At 46.1% G+C, this 21,166-nt stretch overlaps 1 protein-coding gene across 1 annotated transcript in view; it reads left to right on the forward strand.

Annotated features, from left to right (window-relative positions):
- The window catches only part of LOC147896522 (uncharacterized), a 149,549-nt gene that overhangs the window by 58,931 nt on the left and 69,452 nt on the right, over positions 1–21,166 (forward strand). Inside the window, exons 9-10 of the mRNA XM_087381890.1 lie at positions 6,387–6,530; positions 6,934–7,030. Coding sequence (XP_087238016.1) covers positions 6,387–6,530; positions 6,934–7,030 — 241 coding nt within the window. The remainder of the gene's footprint in view (positions 1–6,386; positions 6,531–6,933; positions 7,031–21,166) is intronic.

Below are 21,166 nucleotides of genomic sequence, written 5' to 3' on the forward strand. Positions count from 1 at the left end.
ACCAAATAGCCATAAAAATTTCCCGAAGAGAACAAACGGGAATCTCATCATAGCCTCTGTTGAAGAGAATCAAAAAACTGCCGAGAATATGGGCAATGCCAGATCAAATGAGGCACAGTCTCCTGAGTTAGACATCGATGACATAAAGCAGGAGCAATGTGCCTACGGTCCAGTAACTATCTAGATGAAAAAATTCCTAGAAGCACTCGCCATTAAAAAACCTGTTGCCGAAGTGGAACCTCGTATGCCCAAAGTTGTTACAGTCTTTTCCTCCACCACTTAGCTGTCTGATGCATTCGCCAAAGAGAATTACCTCTTTCTGAAACCCAAGATTGAGGCAAAAGGATTTTGTATAATGCAGGCACAGTAATCTGAGATAGCCTCAAAGGACGAGAGAAGGACCCAAGGGAAGCAATGTCCAATCCTCTAATCGATCGTGGAGTTCAGTATTAAGTGTCCCAATCCTAGAATTGGTTTGTTTCTTAACCAATGCTTTGAACTCCTTAAACCAATAGAACACTTCAGATTAGCTCTTTCATGAGAAAGAGCCAAGTGAACCTAGATCAATGAATGTGACAAAATACCGATACCCTCTATTGGTTGTGACATTCATTGGTCCACAAACATCACTATGCACAATTTGCAAGACCCTTTGTGGTCTTACTGGACCTAGACCATCCTTTTGGAATGGTAAGCGATGCAACTTTCCAAGAGCACAAGCTTCACACACCTCTTAAGTGGGTGTGCTTGCTCACTCGAACGGGCTGAATTGGAATTCCACATTTCTTCTTGTAAGAGCAAGCCAACTAACTCCTCAAAACTGAGTGGAGTAGGCCCTGAGTATAATAGTCAAGGAAGTAACAAACATATCATGTGAGGGTGCTAGACTATTGAGGGTGGTAGAGACCAACTTCTTGTCTTCTATATCCTCATCAATAGTTGCGAGCTCATCTCAAAAGTCAGTAATCTTTGCAATATGAGCTGAAATAGTCTAACCTTCGTGCATGGTCAAGTCATTGAGCTTATTATTCAAAGCAATGCTTCTTGCTTCATTCTTCACATTACACATACTTTTCACTCTATACCGAGCTGTCTTTGAAGTCTTGCAAGACTTGATAGTGGACTTAATGTGTGTCTTCACAAACAAAGACAAGGCTTGGACATCCCTGCAATCAAACTTCTTTTGATCCTCTGTGGGAGTGGTAATAGAAGACTGAGTGGTAGTGCTAGAAGCGAAAGATGCACTCGTGCTAGATCCAGCAGGTCTAGCCTCATCACCATTCACAATGTCCCATAAGCCCTTTCCAACCAAGATATTCTTGAGTGTAAATGACCATAAAGCATAGTTGGGTCCATCCAATTTATATGCTTCAATCATGGTACCAAAACAATATTTTTGCCCCAAAAAATTGTCCTCAACCACAGCCAAACACCACAGCCAAACACTGGCTCAAATGCAATATACTTCTGCCCCAAAAAATCAGCTTGAATCTCAGCCAAACAATGGCTCACAATGCAATAGCAAACCCTTGCTCAATAGGCATCCAAAAGTGCATCAACTTACAGCCAACACTTGGCTTCAACAATACATAACACCTGAGATATGACTTGCACTAAATGTGTAGCCAAAAATTGTCCCAAATGCACTGACACCTGTGTAATGCAATGTGCAAGACACCTGCGCAATGCTTTCTGCAAGAACCAACTGGGAGAGGCTTAAAATGAGCTGAAGCAAGGATCTTGAGCTGGAGCAGGAGCAAAATTCAAACCACCAAGCTGAATCCGGAGTTGGAGATGCAAATGGCGAGATGGAGAGGCAATGGGCAGCAATGTTGAGGTGTACGGATGGAAGTACGGATGTCAAGGCAATGCACGGAGCTGTTTGCAGGTGCAATGTACTGAAATTAGTCAAAAATCAGCAAAACATAAGTGATATTGCTGGTACCTTCTAATCTGTTGCTCAGAATGAAATTCTGATAGCACGAACAGCTCCAAAAGGGGGATAAAACCCTAGTAGAACTGATAAAAAATCCTCCGGGTTGCCCGACGCAGCTATAGAACTTTCAATAGCCAAAATTGTCTGAAAAAACTGCACGTGCGATGCGAAGTAAAGTCGCCCAGCTGAGGAGTGCTTCTTGGTGCAAAATCTTGCAACAAAACTGAAGCTTGAGATCACGTGAAGCTTGTGGGAGCTTAGGACAGCCAAAAGAGAAGTCGACCAACAAGAACTAACTTCTTCTCCGTGACAGAAGTGCAATAGGAGCACGTGAGAGAACGGGGAAGCGAGTGACAGGGCTGGAAGGAGTAGCTCCGATACCACATGTAGGAACAAGAATGGAGAAGAGTTGTGAACACAAGAGAACAAGAAGTGAACACAAGTGAACTCCAAGAGAAATATATATAGTCCAAGTACTAGAGCACTTAAAAACTCTAAAATAGACTAAGTCCTAGTCTATCCTACACCATATCATTGTATAAATCTCTACATCTCTCCAGCTCTTTTTGAGTTTTTAAATTCTTCTAGAGTGTTTTTTCTCATGCCCAGCATGATGTATTTCTGCATTGAGCTTTGCTCACATAGGTCTTTTCATACTTAATAGAAGTCTCTTTCATGAAAAAAAAAGAGAGATTATCTAACTAGTTAAGAAATTATGGGTTGCACTCTCATCAACCATTTCTTAGCTAACTAGTTTAAGAAATTATGGGTTGCACTCTCATCAACCATTCCATGTACCTTATGCCTTTTTATATTTCCTTGCATCGTCACTCCATCAGACCGAAACTTGGGCCTCCACTTTGCCAATGATAAGCAACACCTGTGGACATGCTCATGATACATCTTCATGTCATTAGGGGAGAAATGGGGTCTCAAAAGGGCCTCGTATGGAATGAATTAGGAGAGGATTATGAAATTTAATCTCATTCTATATGGAGGGGTCATAATGGAGGCTCAAGTGGTTTTGGTAAGCTAGAGGTGGTTTTGCAAGCAATAAAGAGGGAGAAGTCCAAAAAACGCCCAACAAGTTGTAAATATATCCAAGTAGTCAGCCTAGATATACACATGATTGGTAGTAAGGGCACTGGGTGGGGGCTGTAGGGTCACGTGCTGAATTACTGTTAGGCGTATTACTTTCTTGATGGAGGTGGCAGGTTTGGTGGACGCCTGTCCACGTGGCACGCCCGTGTGAGGCACGGCTTGCTCTGCCCACTATACCATGTACCATGCCACTTGCAAGCCCACTTGCAACCCCCCCTTTTTGACTTTTTGGGCATGCCATAAATGCACCCCCTCCCCACATTTTGAATTTTGGGGACATATTGCAGCACATGGTTCTCCCTCCCCACCCTTGGTGGTTTTCTTCCCCAAATCTATGGTATTCCTTCCCCCTTTTTCAAATTGAAACCACTTTTTTCAAATTGAAACCACGTATGACCTAAGCATAATAAATACCACATGCCACCTCAACATACCATTGTCCTACACCTTCTAGCACTCCCATTGGTACACCTCGAATCCCTCTCTAATCCCTTGAAATCAATGCTTTGTACTTTCAGTGACAAAAAAGCGGTAACATTTGTATCACATATACTTGCTTTTGGTAAGCCTAGCAAAGATACTAGTCCCCACTTTTGTCTTTTTAGTATAGTTCCAAGTAGAATGGTCCTTACTCATACACCTTATTCTCAGCTAGAAACTCTTTCAAGCTAACTCTCTCAAATGTACTTCATATTTGGAGTTTTATCATTACCCTTTAGGGTCACCCTGTATTTATAAGCCTTATTTTTAGGAGGCAAAGTAGATTCAAGGACTTGATATTCAGGTGGGCTATTCTTCAACCTATCTAGATCTTGCCATCCCTGGATAACAATATTAATGACTCTTTTGTTTCTCTTTTATCTTTCTCATTGAATACAAGTGGCTTTAAATTATTCATGACTTGGAGGTTTCTCTCAAGTGAGAGGTATCACGTGGTATCATAAGGATACTTGGGGTGGTTAATTGAGAATCAACGAACTTTTGAATACTGCTATTAACATCTTGCAATGTAGTTAATAAGGTTTATAAATGATTTTCCATTTGGACCCAATCCCAAACATGGCACCATCCGGGAGTGAGGCCAACAAAGTGCCCTTGCACTACACAATTGTCCTCAATGGAAAAGAGATATCCAGATAGTGGTGGGTGTTACAAAATGGAGTCAAGTTGAGTCAGTTTTGGTTTGTTCTAGTGAGTCCTAGTGTGAGTTTTAGTCTAGTGTGTCCCATGGATGCCACGTGTCACATTGGGAGTTATCCCATATGCATTAGTACTGATTTGTCTGTGTGTGCTCTATATAAGAGCTGTACTTGTCACTTGTCAAATCAATCAAGTATCAAGCCTACAAGCTCTTTGGTCTACATGTGAGTACTATGATTTTGTTCATTGCTCTTGCTATTTCATTTTCATTTCATTATGTCTCGAGATCTTTGAGTATCATTATCTCTCTCCCTAGCCTACTCTCTCTCTCTCTCTCTCTCCCTCTCCACCATGCACCTTCAGTGGGTATCAAGGATGCTACCATAAGAGCTCCTTAGGCCAAAGCAAGGAGGTCACCTTCTGATATCTCTTCATAGTATCAAGCAAATCCTTTGTGATTGCTAGTATCAAAGACCACAGACGCATAAAAAAGGCAAGAGAGAGGTGGGAGAGGTGGGAAAGACTAGACGAGAAGGGGGAGGCAAGGCCAAAGCGGAGAGCTTAAGAAAAAAGTAATGGGTGAGAAGGTGCTCAGGGTCAAGGGAGAGAGGGGGTATGGAGGGGGAGAAAGCAAAAGGTAAGGAGGGGTAACATAAGCAAGGGGGAGGGGTGGGGGGCAGGGGGGTGTGAAATCCTTCGTTTGGGCTGTCAAACAGGCTTCCCCATAGTAGCACCAGAATGCCGTTTGAGGCCAGTGGAATGTAGGAAAGCCGTTCCCAACTTGGAAATGTTTCTGAAACACACGGAATGGAATATTCCATGTTCCCAGCCAGGGAACATTCCCATCCCACGTTCCCTGGACATTCCCTAGCCATTTCCTAGATGTTCCCTTCAAACAATGTATTTTTGCTCACCTTTAGTTAGGGAACATTCCGAGATTTGGTGTTCCTTGATAAAGCTGGGACAATGCTCCTTGTTGCAACCTCTCAAGCTAACTGATATTAAGCAAAAGCAAAGGTAGAATAGTGAGCATGCTCCACCGAAATTTACTGAAGATATGCTTAGTATGACGACATGGTGTTCCTTAGAAGTTCCCATCCCCTGATCCTGATGGCCTTCCTGTTCCCGGGGGGTTGGCATTCCCGAAATGTTTCTGTTCCCTGGTGGCAATTATGGGATGCCCTCTGGCAGCGTAACAGCCTAGTGGCTGATCTGAATAAAGGAAGAGAAGGGGGGACCAAAAAAATGAGCAAGGGGCTACCATGAACAGGGCGAGAAATGGCACGTCAAACACTACCCAAAACAGCCGTCTGCGGCCTTTTTGGCAGCTAGACTGCCCACGGGCTAAGATAGAGGGGAAATAGAAGGGGCAAACAGAGTGCACCAGGTGGGGGGAGGGGGGGGCATGGATGTGGGCTGAAAGTGCAAACACAATAGGGAAAGCTCAGGCGAACAGAAATCAGGGGGAACAGAAGGCTCCTGTGGACTGTCACAAGTGGGCAAGGGGGAGAAACAAAGGCAGGATAATGGTCTGAACAGGGAAGGCAGGCTGAGAGGGACTGGAAACAAGCTGAAAAGAGAGGGGGAGGGGGGATAACAGTAGCAGCAGCGAGAGCTGAAGCTAGCCGCTTCTTCCACAACCTTTCTTGCATGAAGGTTTGTATTAATGCAGAGCTAATTCTGAGGAATTGATCTTACATAAAGCATAGATCTTTCACAAAATGGATTGAAGGAAAGGTTGTTCTTGTGTCTGTAGGTGCAATTTCTATGTAGTATTCATTGATGGTACAGGATTTTGAAACTGCGATTGACTTAACAAATCTGTTTTGATCTGATAGTGTGATAGTTCTAAGTTGATAAAATACTTTTCTGCTGCTTTGTTTCAGTTTAGAATGTCAATACAGGAAATCAATTTTGTTAAGGACAATTGATAAGACAAATGTGATGAGCATTTAAAGGAGGGGGAACTTTAGTAGATCCTACAAAATAAATTTGCAGATGCAGGGGCCATGATGGGGTCTGTTTGTTGTAAATTGCACTTTGAGCTGATCCCTTCAAGACTGTATTAAGCTTCTTAGAAAGCGATCTGTCAAGTGTACATTTCTTTTGCTTGCATTAGTTAAAATCAAATTTACTAAGCTACCGTGAAGATAATTGAATTTTCCAGGAGTATTGCAAGCTAACTCTGTCCATGTTTATGCAAAGGCAGTGTGGCTATCCACCCCAAAAAGCCAGTAGTGGTCACTGCCTCAGATGATGCTACATGGAAAATGTGGGGCCTTCCAGATGGGGATCTCATAATGACAGGTGATGGACATAAAGAATGGGTTGCTGGTCTAGACTTCCATCCAAGGTGATTGTCTATGGACCATGAGGTTATTTTAAATGTCCTAAAAAGTGTCTATCTTGTACTGAAGCATTGCTACCATAAAAGCATTTAATCAACATTCAGGTGTTAAAGTTATGTTTGGAATCAATTTTCCCTCATGTCTATGACTACAATGTAATATTGAGATTATTAAATGGTTCAAGTCCTCTAAGGTATTGAATGCATCAATACATCGCTATTCAAGCGTTTAGATCTAACCTTATAGATACTTTTGTGGTTCATAGTTCAGGCCTTAATAAATGAAAAACAAATGATTATCTTTGTCCACACTGATTGTCAGAAGATTTTTTGAAATTTGATGTAAGTAGCGGTTAAGGAGAGGGCGGGGAAAAATCCATACACGGGTAATGAATTTTTTCGGCCTTAGGGGCATGCAATTAGCATCATCTTCTGGAGACTGCACTGTAAAAGTCTGGAGTTTTGAAAAAGCACGCTGTGTCCATACCTTTGCAGATCACACACAGGTATGCATCTTGTTTCAGAACTTCAAAAATTTCTCTTTTGTAACTGAGTCGTTTTCTGCAAATTCCAAAAGTACTGCATGGATTGATAAGGGCATACTAAATTTAGGCTTTGCTGTTTTTTACAGATTCTTCTTCCATCACCTAAATTTATTTAATTCAATCCCCTTTTTTGATTTAAAATATGTGTTATAGTCTCTGTAATATTAAATACTATACTTTTTTCCAGAGAGATTAAATAGAAGACTTGTCCTAGACTGTGCACAAATACAATTCTCAGTTCCTTGTGAGTAGCTAGGATCACTGCAAACTCTGGGGCTTTTATATTGACCTAAGGCCTTGCGATGTGAAAACTTGTAGAAGATCCTTGGTCACTTGGAAGCCTCAAAAGGTTCTACAATAGGGACCAAGATCACCTCTAAGATTTCCAATTGAAACATGCTCCAACAATCATCTTCATTTGGTCTGAGGGTTTAGAAGCATAGTGAACATTTATTAGATGATCCAGAAGGTGGGAAAATCGGGTAAAACCTAAGTTTTCTACGATTTCCTTTCATATTTTTGCTTCAAACTTAATTAGGTACATTTCCATTGGGTTTTTATCAGAAGACAAGCATCCAGCCCCTTTGGATCAAAGGAAGAAGGAGCTTACCCTTCAATCCTTATGGATGCTTCACTGGTGTTGATTTAAGACAGATGGGCCACAGGCTGATGCAACTTTCCAAGTTTAACTAATATTTCAAATGCAAACTTTTGAAACAATAGAAGCCACCTGTAATTCTGCTGGGGAAAAGTGGTTTATTGAGCATGCAATTTGAGGCTTCATCGTTTATGATAATTGTGAATGATGATGAATTTATTTGCCAATAGGTACGTCAAAGTCTTATCTTCAAATACAACATGTCCAAGCCTTCTCACTTAGTTGTAGAGTATTTTCATTTTGCCCCATTAAAGCTGCCGCCAAGGAAAGTAGACAGTAAGGTCCTTTTTTTGTTCATGTCTGGTTTGGCTAATTGCTCCAACAGTTAAAGTACCACATTAGTATGCCCATGAAAAACTGATTCCAGTGTACCCTTCGAAAGATCAAACACCTTTTGTTGAATGACTATTCATTTGAAGAGCTTGTCCCATTTCATGAAATAAGTCTAAGAGTGGCACAACTGTGTCAGCATACACAACTGGATGCACAACAGTGTCACTTTTTGTTGAATTACTATTCAATTGAAGACCCTGTCCTATTTCATGAAATAAGTCTAGGAGTGGCACAACAGTGATCAGCATAGAAGTGGAGGTACTGCTGATAGTCCTAATAAAAAACTTGGCATGCCGAGGACTTTATAGGATTGATATGCTGACAAAGGAATAAACAATCAAGAAATACCTTTACGAACCAGTTGTGGTTCTCTGAATTACTTTAGAAATTTTTTTCACTGGATGTAATTGACCAGTATTTAGTTTTATAGTGGTCACCAGTCGCATAGATCCTGAAGGGTCTCAAGAGGACTTTATGTGCCACGTGTCACTTGGGACTTATCCCATATACACTTGACACTTAGAGTGTGAGTGTGCCTATCCTATAAAAGCATTCTCTCTCTCTCTCTCTCTCTCTCTCTCTCTCTCTCTCTCTCTCTCTCTCTCTCTCTCTCTCTATTAACATCTTCGGGAGGCCTCGCGGGCGTATGAGACAATAATACAATACACAGATACTCAAAATACTCAAAAGGCATATCTTGGAACCATGGCGGCTCTCCTGTGAGATGCGAGGATATCCCGGAGCTGCGTCTGTCGTGTCGTCTTGCACAATGGCAGGGGAGGGCGTGGCTTCCGAGACTTCTGTATCCGACGAGCCATGTCAAGAGTGATCCCTTCACTTTGGCGCTCACCTCGGAGAAAGGCTGTGATAGCCCGGACCTCCATGGTGTGTGGTGTAGCCCCTCTCTTCTCTCTTGCTACTCCCACGGGCCCACTCTGCCCTCATATCATCAATCTCCTCACCCTCCCTCTGCTATGTCTTGGGGTCGATTGAAAGGCATAAAATCTGTGACATGTCTTTGGGCTGCATCTATCTCTGGCTCGGGTAGGCTGTTGGTCTAGGCTATCTGATTTGTCTCAAAAGGGTCTGTCTATGTCATTGCATCTCCATCAGATAGAGATGACACAGACCTGGTCCTGGAAGTGGATCAAGCAAGAGAGTGGTTGAAAGCCGAGTCCCTCCTAGTAGAGGTTGTCGTATCACCCTCGATTCTCATAGTATGCCGGACATATGCATAGAGAATACTCCTGTGTCTCCACCTCCCCTAGTGTGCAAAGTCTGCATATCCGCTACTCCCTCGGTATGCTAGCAGCTCTACTTGCTTCTATCCCCAATCCGCTGCTCTTTATGTGTGCTTGTGGTTCTCTGTGCCTTGATCCTTTGCTGATGGGATGAGACCCGCAGCATTCCGCGATGGCAATCTTGAGTGCATGTGAGACCTGTCTGTCCTCTAGATACCGGGACTTGGTAATCACTCCATCCTCTGCTGACACTCTTAGGAAGTGGTCATGGTAGAATTGGATCTTGGTGGGGAACTCCTGGTTCCCACCCCAAATCCGTAATGAATGCATGCCTAGCAGCCGCAAAAGTCAATGCCTTCCAAATGCAACCTTGCAAGCACCAATCCCTAAGTGATGCTCCCACTGAAGGCATCTCTGGCTCCTCACAAAGCACTTCAATCATGGCACTATCACATGTGCTCGTGTCTCCTCCTTAAACTACTTCAAAGCAATCACAAGCATATATGCTTCAGCTCTCCACACTTCTTTCTATTTATTGCCCTCTCTTTCTGCCTTGCAAGCCTCACATCATCTTTGAATGTCTTTGGAGATCCCCCTGTGCACCATCCCTTCCCAAGCTTACACAAGACCTGTTGCTTCTCAAGAGTCATCTTTCAAGTCCAAGTTTCACGATTTCAAGCAAGGAAAAGATAGCATAATGCCCGCATCATGATGATATCACTATTAGTTTCAATACCAAACACAACCTTCACCGGCTTCTGCATGAAACTCCCACAAATATGTATTATGCACACAATATGACCTTCATGCATGCATAAACTCCGTGCAATCGCTTCAAATTATGTACCCTCCTATCCTCCATTGCATTCAAAGAGCATTTGGCATAGTGCTTGAGTCTCTGCCTCAATCAACAGCGTGAGTGGTAGCAAATGCGAAGTTCCTTGCCTTGGGGTGATAGATGAGTACGTGAACACCCTACCAAAGGAGAGCCTTCTCAAGACACGATAGTGGAGAGTTCTTGTTATCAGTGTCTCTCCCAAGTCTAGGTTCTGAGGGTGTTGGTCACTACTCCATATTCTGGCGGTCAGTCGGTGGGCGGGTCGATTTTCCAGGATAGGGGCACCCTTGAGGATTATGTTTAGGGGCAGTGCCCGAGTCTATTTTGTTAGAACATGAAGTCTAGTTGAGTGTGTTTTAGTGTGTTCTACTAGGAGTTCTAGTAGAATCTTATGTGTAAGTGCCACATGTCATATTGGGAGCCATCCCATATACATTTGTGTGCTCTAGTGTGTGTGTCTCCTATAAAGGCTTGTACTTGTCACTTGTCAAATAATTCAATCTAATCAAGCCTATAAGAACTTTGGCCACATGTTAGTACTTTCTTTTGGTTCATGCTCTTTCATTATCTCTTTCATACTTTCTAGTGTTTTCCTTTGCTTCGGTCCTCCATAGCTCTCTTCCCTTCCTATCCTAACTTCTCTCCCTACTTTACTATGTCCTTCATGTGGTATCAGAGCCATCCTTGCTTTACCCTCTTGCTCTTTGCTCTTCCAAGGAATTGAGGTGAGGGAGGCCAAGAAAGAGGAGCCTCTTTCCTCCTGGAAGATAGCCCCCATCTCATCCTTAGCCTCTCCATGAGCTGCTCTTCTTCAACAAATTCAAGCTTGGAGCTGCCACCATTGGTGAAGATGAAGCTGCTGGTCTTGGAGCTCTTTGTCGCAAAAACTTCACTCTAAGCTGCTATTCCAGCTAGGGCGACTGCTCTAGACCCCTTTTTCTGCAAGTGGGCTCTTGTTACATTTCGAGGAAGTTTGGAGGTACTTCATCACTGGAAATTAGCTCGATGAAGCTCCTACATTCTGGGCGACTATTGTAGAGCCACTTTCCAATTCAACAGCTCGATTCTGCAGCTCATGGCCTCTCTACCAGCTGCCACCACACTGTTTTTGTCAATTTAGGGTTTGGTCAAGGTCATTTTTTGAGTTGTTGCCTTTATCTCTACATTTGTCCACTTCTATTGCTTCTGGACGACACTCTGAACAGCAAATCCAGTGCTGAAATCTGAGAAAAACAGTCAAAATTGTGTTTTCTGACCTAAAAGTTAAGTTTTGATTTTTTTTTTTTTTTGCAAAAGGAGACTTCTATTAAGTATTAAAGAAAAACCATTAGAGCAAGCTCCATACGGGATACATCATGCAATGCACGAAAAGATCAAGAGCCAAATAGAAAGGATTGAGGCTGATAGTGCCATCTCAATCTGGTAGAAACCTTCGAGAAAAAGGGAGAACCCCTCCAAACTCGAAGAAATATAGTCCTTCTAGAAGAGGCTGCCCGTGAAGTGCCCTGCATGCTAGCCCATATGGCTATCAAAGTGTGAACCGTGTCAGTCCAAATACCCGTGAACACCTGTGATGGGTGTATCTGGGTGCCATCCAAGGCCTCAGTACATCTGGGTCTCGAAATGTGCCAAGAGGAAATGCTAGCCAAAATCTCCCAAGAGGTGTCCACTGAAACATGAGAAGCTCTGAAGGGAGTAAGTGGTACATCCTGAAGAGGGCAGGGCTCTGTCACCTGACGGCGGACCGAGAGTGCCCAAGAAGAAGGCTCACCCTCATAAAACACCTGGGGCCCAGTAAGGGATAACCATGCGACCAAGCCCCAAGTCATGAAGAAAGGGGAAGTGTGAAAGATGCTGAGTATCCGAGCAACCCCTTTCCAAACAATCCTCGCCTGACTGCAGTCCCAAAGGCAATGTCGCGTTGACTCCTCTGCAGAATGACATCGAGGACAAGTGGGATCAGCCCCAAATTGTGATCTCCACAGGTTCACTGCAATCCCTCCATGAATAGAAAGCCAAAAGAAAAGAGTGATCTTTCTATTTCTGAGGGATTTGCAAAGCCGCCTCCAGAAATTTCTACGCAAATCTGCGGTGATGAAGAAGCTTTCCCAATGGGGGGCTCTAGAGGGAATCCAACCCCTACTGTTCAGCTGAAATCTCCTGGCATTACCAACCATGGAACGAAAGAAGGGAATCCCCCTCTCTCGGTGCCCATGATCTATCCACTCCCACTCTCCTGGGTCCCACTGCAAGCACCTGATAGGTGCACCTCCATATAACCACAACCTCCAGGATCCCAAGGCCAAGAGCAGAGGGTCGGGGTCTGAGTACCACTGCAAGCCCGCTCCATGGTCCACAAAACCAGCAATCCTAACAGGCTGAAAGGCAACCTCAAGAAGAATGCCATCCTTGGATGTAGAAAGTAAACCTCCATCCCCAACATCAAAGACCAGTGCGTCTTCTTCGAGACCTCGGAGAGCGATCACCTGTAATGGAACTGATGTCTGCGAAAAAGCCCCCATCCAAGTGGTGGAAGTAATAGGCAACTCAACTGTCCATTCCACCGGGATGGCTGCATCTATCTACTGAATCCTGCGTGCTATCCCTCTGAGGTGACTCACGGACTGCAGTCTCTAATCCTCAGGTAGCTTGATAAAAGCTTTCCAAGTGCCTACTATGTAAGCGGGGCCTCTCTCCCATTTAGACCACTGCATGTAATGGGAAGTGCCCAGTGGTCTAGCATGCTCGTCAAGAATACTATCATTCCAAATGATTGGCTGCCTATCAATCTCTTCGACGGTAGAAGGTGGAATCCTTCAAAGAGTGTTCCTGAAGCTCCCCCAAGCTTTCAGGATGGCAGTCATGAGAGGAGAGGCAGGAGATCTAAGAGGGGCGGAAGTGAAAATCCAGCAGGGGCTGTCCACCCAATCATCTCCCAGGTTGGTGTGCAAGCCTGAATGCGTCCAAAAAAGAAATCCTTCCAAGTTTCCTGCCCAGGCATGAGTCCCCTCACCACTACCTTACAAAGCAATGCCCTACATTGCAAGTCCGGGTCAATGACATTAAGGCCCCCTTCACATGTAGGGAGAATAACGGTCTCCCAGGCCACCCTTGCTACAACATCTGCTGTGCCATCAAGTCCACTCCATAAAAAATTCTTGACAGGTCTGATGAGCTGAGTGATGCAATCCCTAGACTGGCACCGGCAAGAACACACAAACCAGGAGGTGGCCAAGAGAACTTGGTTCACTACCACAACTCTAGATGCAAGGTCGAGTTTGGCAGAGCTCCAGAAAAGGAGCTTTTTCCTTATACTTTCTAGTACTGGGGCAACCTGCTGTGTTGGAGAGATGTCCAATCCTACCTGGCATCCCAAATACCTGATAGGAACACCCCTCTGAATCGAGGAAAAACCAATGTCAACTCCCCAGCCTGGAGTGTCCTCATCACTGATCCAAAAGCCAAAGGATTCATGCCAGTTAATGTGTGCCCCTGCAGCTGAGCAAAAAATATCCAAGGCTGTCCGAAAAGAATCAAGTGACTGCGAAGAGGCCTCAATAAACATAGCAGTGTCATCAGCCAACTCACAGTCAAGAAGCTCCTGCTCCTGTCTCAAGGGCAATCTCAGCCCAAAAGCTCAGTGTGAGATCTAAGGAAGATACTCATAGCTTCTGCCACAAAAAGAAAGAGGAAGGGGGCTAAAGGGCATCGCTGATGAACTGATCTGGAAATCTGAAACCTGTCACCCCTTACCCCTCCAATCAAAACCTGGTTGTGGGCTGATCTGTAAAGGGAGGCCACCCCTCTGATCCAAGCATTTGAAAATCCAAACCGTAGAAGAGTGCCCTCAAGAAAACCCAGTGGTGGGCAATTTGATACTAAATGCCGGTGACATGCATTTGTGTGCACACAGTCAATGAATATGTGGTTAAGTACCTTGGTGTATGAAATTGTGGGAATCCTTAGAGAGTGGTAAAAAGGTAAAGGTAAGGTGGCTAGTGAAAGGTGACGTGGCTATTTTGGAGAGAAGGAGTATGCATGCAACATGCTACGTAAAAAGAAGGCAAGGTTCTAGTCGACGAGCTGGCAAGAAAATGGGGATGGCAGCTGGCAAGAGAATTCGAGAAGGTGATCGTGGGCTCACGGCTATGGCAAGCTGTGTGGATGGAGGCCTCTTGTTGAAGGGGTCGTCACGTGTAAAGAGCAGAACTCTTCAAGTCTCTATTGCAAAGTAAGAAGCATTACTGCAAGTGGAGAGAAGAGCTCTGAGAGAAGGTTCAAAGCATCGTGGGCATCCGGAGGATCTCAGACGACAGAGTGGGAGCTGGAGCAGGAGAAGCCACGAGGGGCTACCATAGCGTGACGAGGTGAGGGACAACAGTGGTGGTGGCAACTATACTTTGCAGTTTTGGAGGAGCGCGTAGGTCGCTGCTGTGTGTGCATAAGCGAAAGGCTGTGTGAAGGTCTACGTACATGACGGGATGAGGAATTTCGACTGCATGCTTGGCATAGATGAATTCCAGGTGTTACAGCCAGCGCTTACTGAAGTCTTGTAAAGACTTGGCTGTAGTAGATGATGCGGGATGGGGAAAGGACTTTGGGCAACGGATAATCATAAAGCACGGTGGGTTCTCAGCTCTGTGGGGAAGGGAGGACCAAGAAGAGAATGGCGAATTGCAAATGGGAAGCTTGGTGAGGACGACGGGAAGGAGGCCGCGCACATAAGAAGGCTAGGGAGTCCGCACAAGCTGCTCAAGAGATGGAGGAGACTAAGCAATATGGTCAGTAGGAAGCTGAGGAGACGACAGGAGACTACCAAGAGTGCTCTGGAAAGAGCCGCTGAAGCAGCTTGGGCTGCTGAGGAGAAGGATAGAGAGACAACAGAGGCTGCAGCTCTACTGACGGGGAGATTAGCTTGATTAAAGATGGTGTCTTCACTAGGTGGTCAATGAGTTTGTGGGAGCTCCTTGATATGGTTGTTGGCTTGAAAGCCGGTGCCTTGGATTAGGAGGTGCGTCGGTTAGTTGGATATGATCACGTGTAGGAGAAAGGCATCACGGATGCTCTATGAGTAGTAGGAGAGGAGGTTGTAGTAGTTGGTTGTGACTTGGGGAGCATGGTAACATGAATATCATGAAGGGCACTCAGACTCGAGCTACTAGATGGAAGTGAAGCATTGCTAGTGCATGGGTTGGAAGAGCCAGGGAAGAGCTCGGTGAGTTTCGCATGCACGAGAGAAACTGCAGCACTTGAGTATCTTGACAAAAGACCATGAACTCCGTGACTAGGAGGGAGACCTTTAGCGGGGGATCTTGATAGTGAAGAGCTTCAATGGTAGGAGTTTGTGTTGAGTTGTGTGGTCCACTGGGTTTTTGTTTGAGGTTGTCTGGCTTCCAGAGAAAATGTGGCTAGAGTGTGAGTTGTATTAGAAGGTGTGTAGAGAGAAGGATGTTGAATGAAAGTTTTTTTCCTTGTGATTGTGTTGTTCGGTTGTTTTAAAGGTGGATGAGGGTGGCTGTGAAGGCGGATTAGGCTCTACTGCTTTTGTCCATCCATCGTCTTTTGAAAAAGTGACAGTTCTTGCGGCCGGTGTGAGCGGAGACAGATTGACTGAATGGGAACCCATTCGTCAATCGAGGTGTGTTGGCCGATTCAAACACAAAAAATAAAAACTCCGTCCGCTTTCCTGAAACCCAGGAGACCCCTATAAGAGAATAGGGGTACTCTAGATGAAGGAGTGGGTGAAGGAAGAAGGGAGAGAGAAGAAGAAGCCAAGGGGAGTCAGTGGCAGCAAGGAGGAGGAGGGGAGAGGAGGGGAGGATAGAGGAGAGGAGGAGTGGAGGAGAGGAGAGGAGAGGGGAAGAGGAGATGGGAGGAGAAGCAAGGAGGAGCAGGGGGGGAGAGGAGGGGATAGGCTGCAGCGGGGGGGGAGCAGCAGCAGGCGCGGGGGGGAGGCTGCAGCAGGTAGGAGGGAGGGGCAGCACGCAGGGGAGAGGGCAGCGCGGGGGAAGGGGGCAGTGCAGGGGAGAGGGCAGCGCAGGTAGGAGGGGGCAGCAAGGAGGGAAGGGAGGGGGCGACGAGGAGAGGAGGGAGCAGGAGGAGCAGCAGGGAGCGGGAAGAGAAGCAGCAAGAGGAGCGGGGAGAGGAGCAGCAGCAGGGAGGAGCAGCAGCAGGAGGAAAGGGAGGGGGCAGCGAGGAGGGGAGCAGGAGGAGCAGCAGGAGGAGCGGGGAGAGGAGAGCAGCAGTCGAGCAGGGAGAGGAGGGGAGCAGGAGGAGCGGGGAGCAACAGCAGTTGCTGAACCGAGCATGTGTAGCAACAATTTTCGTGATCGAGTTTTGAAATTTCAGCTTGGATACTCAGTATTTTATAAGACTTTCATGATCAGAGGGCTTCTAAGTGTTGCTAGGACAATTTCCTGCAACAAATTTTGAAAAGCCCTAATTTTGGTGAGAAACCCTAAAAGTATAGAAACCCTAATTTTACTTCTGCCAATTTAGTGTAAAGGATTAGATGCTGACACTGATTCATATCAGTGTTAAGACCTAACATTTGAGGGTCTACTCCGACTTCGGTGATTCTCACCCGCCATTTTGAGAGTCATGGAGTAATAGCCCTTGGTATAGCTACTCCCATGGCCGACATCGACATATCTTCAAGGGCATTCTCTCCATGAACTTCATCGACCAGGAGATGTGTACATTTTTTTTTCTTCAAAGAAAACCCCTAGAGGGCTAGAACCACTCTCTCGAATCCCACTGGACCTCCCTCAAGGGTCTATCCTCCCACAACCAGAGGCACCATTTGGGGGCATCCTACTCTGAGATACTTAGAGGGTCAATGTGCCACTCCTTCCCCAAACATCCCACCACTCTGATCATCTGCCTGTGAATCCCATCAAGACTCCCATCCATCTCAGGGTCTCTCTCAGTGAGCAGATGAAGTAGGCCTCTAGGTCCTACATAGAAGAAGCCGGGGTGTGTGCTGCCTCGCTGCATCATCATCCTTAAAGGGACACTAGTCCGAGAAAACTTCCCTAACCAAATGCTGTCCCTCCAGACGCGAAGTCCCTTCCATCCGGACTCAGGGATGGCTATGTCGATCTCTCTCATCCGCTGCCCTACCCCTCGCAGTTGCGTTACGGAGCCAAGCCTTGCCTCTGCTTCCATGGGTAATCTGCTCCATCTACCAAAAGACATGGTCAGACCATTGTCCCACTGTGCCCAACCAATGTTCGTCCGTTGTCCGAGCATACACCCCTCCTGATCTCGGATCTTTGGGTGCCACATAAGAGGCTGACGCTCAAACTCTTCTTTGCATCTGGGCGGAGCACGAATGAGACCCCTTGCTAGTCTCTGTCAGACTCTGTGAAGGCTCCCCATCAAGGGGGAACCCTTCCTTGTAAGGGGGACCTCTGAGAAGATCCACCTATGTAAAGGCTGCCACTGTCCTCTGGTGCGTGGGGTGTTTCTAAGAAGCCCTCGGTGTAAGAGGAGCCTCCGAGGCTTTACAACCGGGGTGAGGCCGCGAACAACCAACTTGCCCAGAAGGGCTTTTCTTTGCATCTCTGGATCTCTGATACCCAAGCCTCCCAGTGCTTGCAGCATGATCACCACCTGCCAAGCGACCCAGGCTCTAGTATTCCGCGTGCCGTTCAATCTTGCCCAAAGGAAGTTCCGAACAACCAACCGTTGGAGCTGCCCAATGCATCCTCTGTGAAAGCACGAGTAGAAGGCGATATACTAGGCCGTGGCACAAGGACCTAGTTTGCCACTAAGGCACGCCCTACTAGGGAGAGCTTGGCCCAGATCCAGTAGAGAAGCTTGCGCCGAACACTCTCAAGGATTGGGGCGATCTGCTGCTCTGTTGTAATGTCAATATCAACCTGGCAATCGAGGTATCTTGCTATCTGGCCCCGCAGTATCCATCTGAAGCCAAAGTCACTCCCCCACTCACGAATCTCCTATGTCTCTTCATAGCCCGTCAAGAAACCTATAGACTTTGTCTAGTTGATCTGCGCACCCGAGGCCTCACAGTAGATAGCCAATGTCGCGGCAGTGTCGGGGGAGCTCAGCTGAATGAGGAATACGCCTCTTCCATAGATGGTGACCTCGTGGATGTGGTCACCCTGTAATGCCAAGCTCACCTGGATCCACTCTCGCACTTGTCTCCTTGTAGGCGTGAGACCCACGATTCTGCCCACGAGCACCTTGTCCTGGAGGGACTGAACTGCCTGCTATACTTGCTGCTTGTCAGTTGGGGAAAGAAGAACCTTAACAGTTGTGGGATTCGAGAGTGCTGCCATAGAACCCCTTTGGCGACCAAGGGTCACCACCAAGGTTTTATTTCACCTTAACAAGCACAAATGCTCCTGCTATAGGGAGGAAGAAGAAAAAGGAAGGGTGAGGAAGAGCGTTAGAGGGGGAGGTGGAGACGAGGTGGGGTGAAGGAGGGAGAGGGCAAGGATGGAAGTGGAAGGAGACAGGGAGCAGCTCACAACAAGATGATTCAAGAGCGTAGGACTCAACTAGATGTGCACATTTGTGCATGTAGCTACTTGGGGATATTTATGGATTCTCTACCCTTGTTATGCATAAAATGAATGAAATATTATGGAGTCAATAAACGTTCTTAGCCTTGGATAGTCCTTCTAAAATGATGTTTTGCTGTCTATGGTGTGGGGCTCCATGTCACCATGTATTGGCTTTGATAGGGTCTCTTTATAAGGCTGGCTGAGTTCTAAGATGTTGGTGTATTCCTAGACCTATGAGCTGGTCATGTAGCCATGCTTAGACATAGCCTCTGAGTCATGTTGAGTATCAAGCCATGAGAGTGCTTGGATACCTCTAAACATGCTCAGACTTTAGGGGTGCACAGATTAGTAGTCCGTCATTGTCATATTCTGCTCTTGGTTCCATTCTAGTAGTCCCTCACCTGTCCTTCATGGGAGGGTGTTAGAACATGAAGTCAAGTTGACTGTGTCTTAGTGTGTTCTATGGGAGTTCTAGTAGAGTCTTATGTCTGAGTGCGATATGTCATATTGGGAGGCATCCCATATACATTTGTGCACTCTACTGTGTGTGCCTATCTATAAAGGCTTGTACTTGTCACTTGTCAAATCATTCAATCTAATCAAGCCTACAACCACTTTGGTCTACATGTGAGTACTTTCTTTTTGTTCATGCTCTTCTTTCATATTTTCTAGTTGTTTCCTTTGCTTTTGTTCTCCATAGCTTCTCTTCCCTTCCTACGCTACCTCCTCTCCCTACTCCACTATGTTCCTTCACATTTCCTTGGAGTGGGGAGCTTTTGCTACCAGTGTATGTGGGAGACCCAGAGTTGGATGAGAGCGTGGATTCACTTCAATGGCAAATGATCACAGAAGTGGGCTAGTTGGGCAAGGAAGGGTCCATCGACCCATCACACATGTTGGACCAAGATGCACCTCAGTGGCACCTTTGGCTTTGGGAGGCCGTCCCCTTCACGAGCATCAGTGGGATCCGGGAGAGTGGTTTAGGCCGTCTACAGTAGATCACTTAGAGTGCGTGGAGAAGGTGGCCTTTTCCTCCTACACGACACATATTGGCTGGCGTCTTCAGTTAGAGGTGACTACTTGGGGAGAGAGGGAGAGAGAGAGAGAGAGAGAGAGAGTGGGCTGAACTGCAGGTGTTGCAGGAGGTCAGATCTACATTCTTGGTGCCATGAAGATCTCTTATTTCTTCTAGATGGTTGCCCATGGGGGTCTTCCCATCTCCCCATGGATGGAGCAGATGCGTGTGGATGGACGGCCTCACCGCCGCACTGGCAAAGTTCTTTAGTCGATCCCTCATTGCTTATGGAGTTTTCCTTGCGCATAGAGGAGTTGGTTGGGATCTCTTCGGATTGTGGCTCGATTGTGGCTCAAGTGCAGAGGATTCAGATGGAATTCGCTTGAACTATGGCGGCTGGGTTGACAAAGGGATCATGGCTTCCCAATCGACGAGGTCTACCGAACCTACAAGATACATGGACAAAGCATCCACAGGATTGAGCTACACGAGGCGACCCCACTGGTTCGGTATTGTCCCCTTCCCTCTCCAGAGGACAATGTGTGGGATACAATGGCCAGCATCTAGTGTGGGACATTTGAATTGCACAATGCCTAGTGATGGGCGAGCACTTTGTTCCACCCGCAGCCACTCTGGTCGCCATTTGGTAGGATATTATCTATAGCCTGCATGCCAATTGGAAGCACGGGATGTCGGATCTAGAGTGATAGCCGGAAGGTGGGAGCATTTCTACAAGGGGGCTGCAGGCATAATCTCTATTTTCACACTGCGAGGGATTCGCTGGTTGTAGTCCTCCTCCCTAGTTTTAGCCCCTATTTCAGAGATTCCCTAGGCAGTGAGTTGGGCTGTTTCCTTTTAACCAGTTCTCTTTATTATGTTTCCCATGATCAGTGCCTCAGGGACTGCTGATTTGTATGGTTGGTTTCTCAAGTTTGTTTCTCTGAAAAGAAAAAAGTGATTAACGAATTTTCCACATAACAGTGAGAAGGATGACTCAAATCTGGAATGAAATTACTCCAACTCTTCATGTCAAGAGTGAAGAAGGATGTATAGGATTGGAATAGCATATGCACGTGGCCACAATAGCAGGAGCTGCAAGGAAGGACAGGAACGTTTTAAGGGGGCAACATGAAAGAGAACGAGCATTGGTGGTGATTCGGAGGGGTTGGGAAGAGGAAGAGTCCTGGAGGATTCCCGCCGAAAGGGGAAATGTGAGCTTAGGGGGGAGGGGAGCTAAATGCAGCAGAGAAAGTTGTAGAGGGAGGAAGTGGAAGTGTGGAGGAAAGAGAAGGCCAAGGCAAACAGAGAGGAAGGGCATCAGGGAGGGGGAGAGAAATGCATTATGAGGGAGGGCTAGGAACGCATGTTGAGAGCTACTCACTGCCTTTTATTGAAGGTGAAATCATCCCTTTGGATACGATACGAAACGAAGAGTAGTCGTTTGATCTCCTTGTCAAAGTGAAGGAATGCCAATATGACTT

The sequence above is a fragment of the Dipteris shenzhenensis genome, chromosome 11, assembly GCF_047967505.1.
Source record: "Dipteris shenzhenensis isolate YYH24624 ecotype China chromosome 11, Dip_SZ_1.0, whole genome shotgun sequence".
NCBI classification, from domain to species: domain Eukaryota; kingdom Viridiplantae; phylum Streptophyta; class Polypodiopsida; order Gleicheniales; family Dipteridaceae; genus Dipteris; species Dipteris shenzhenensis.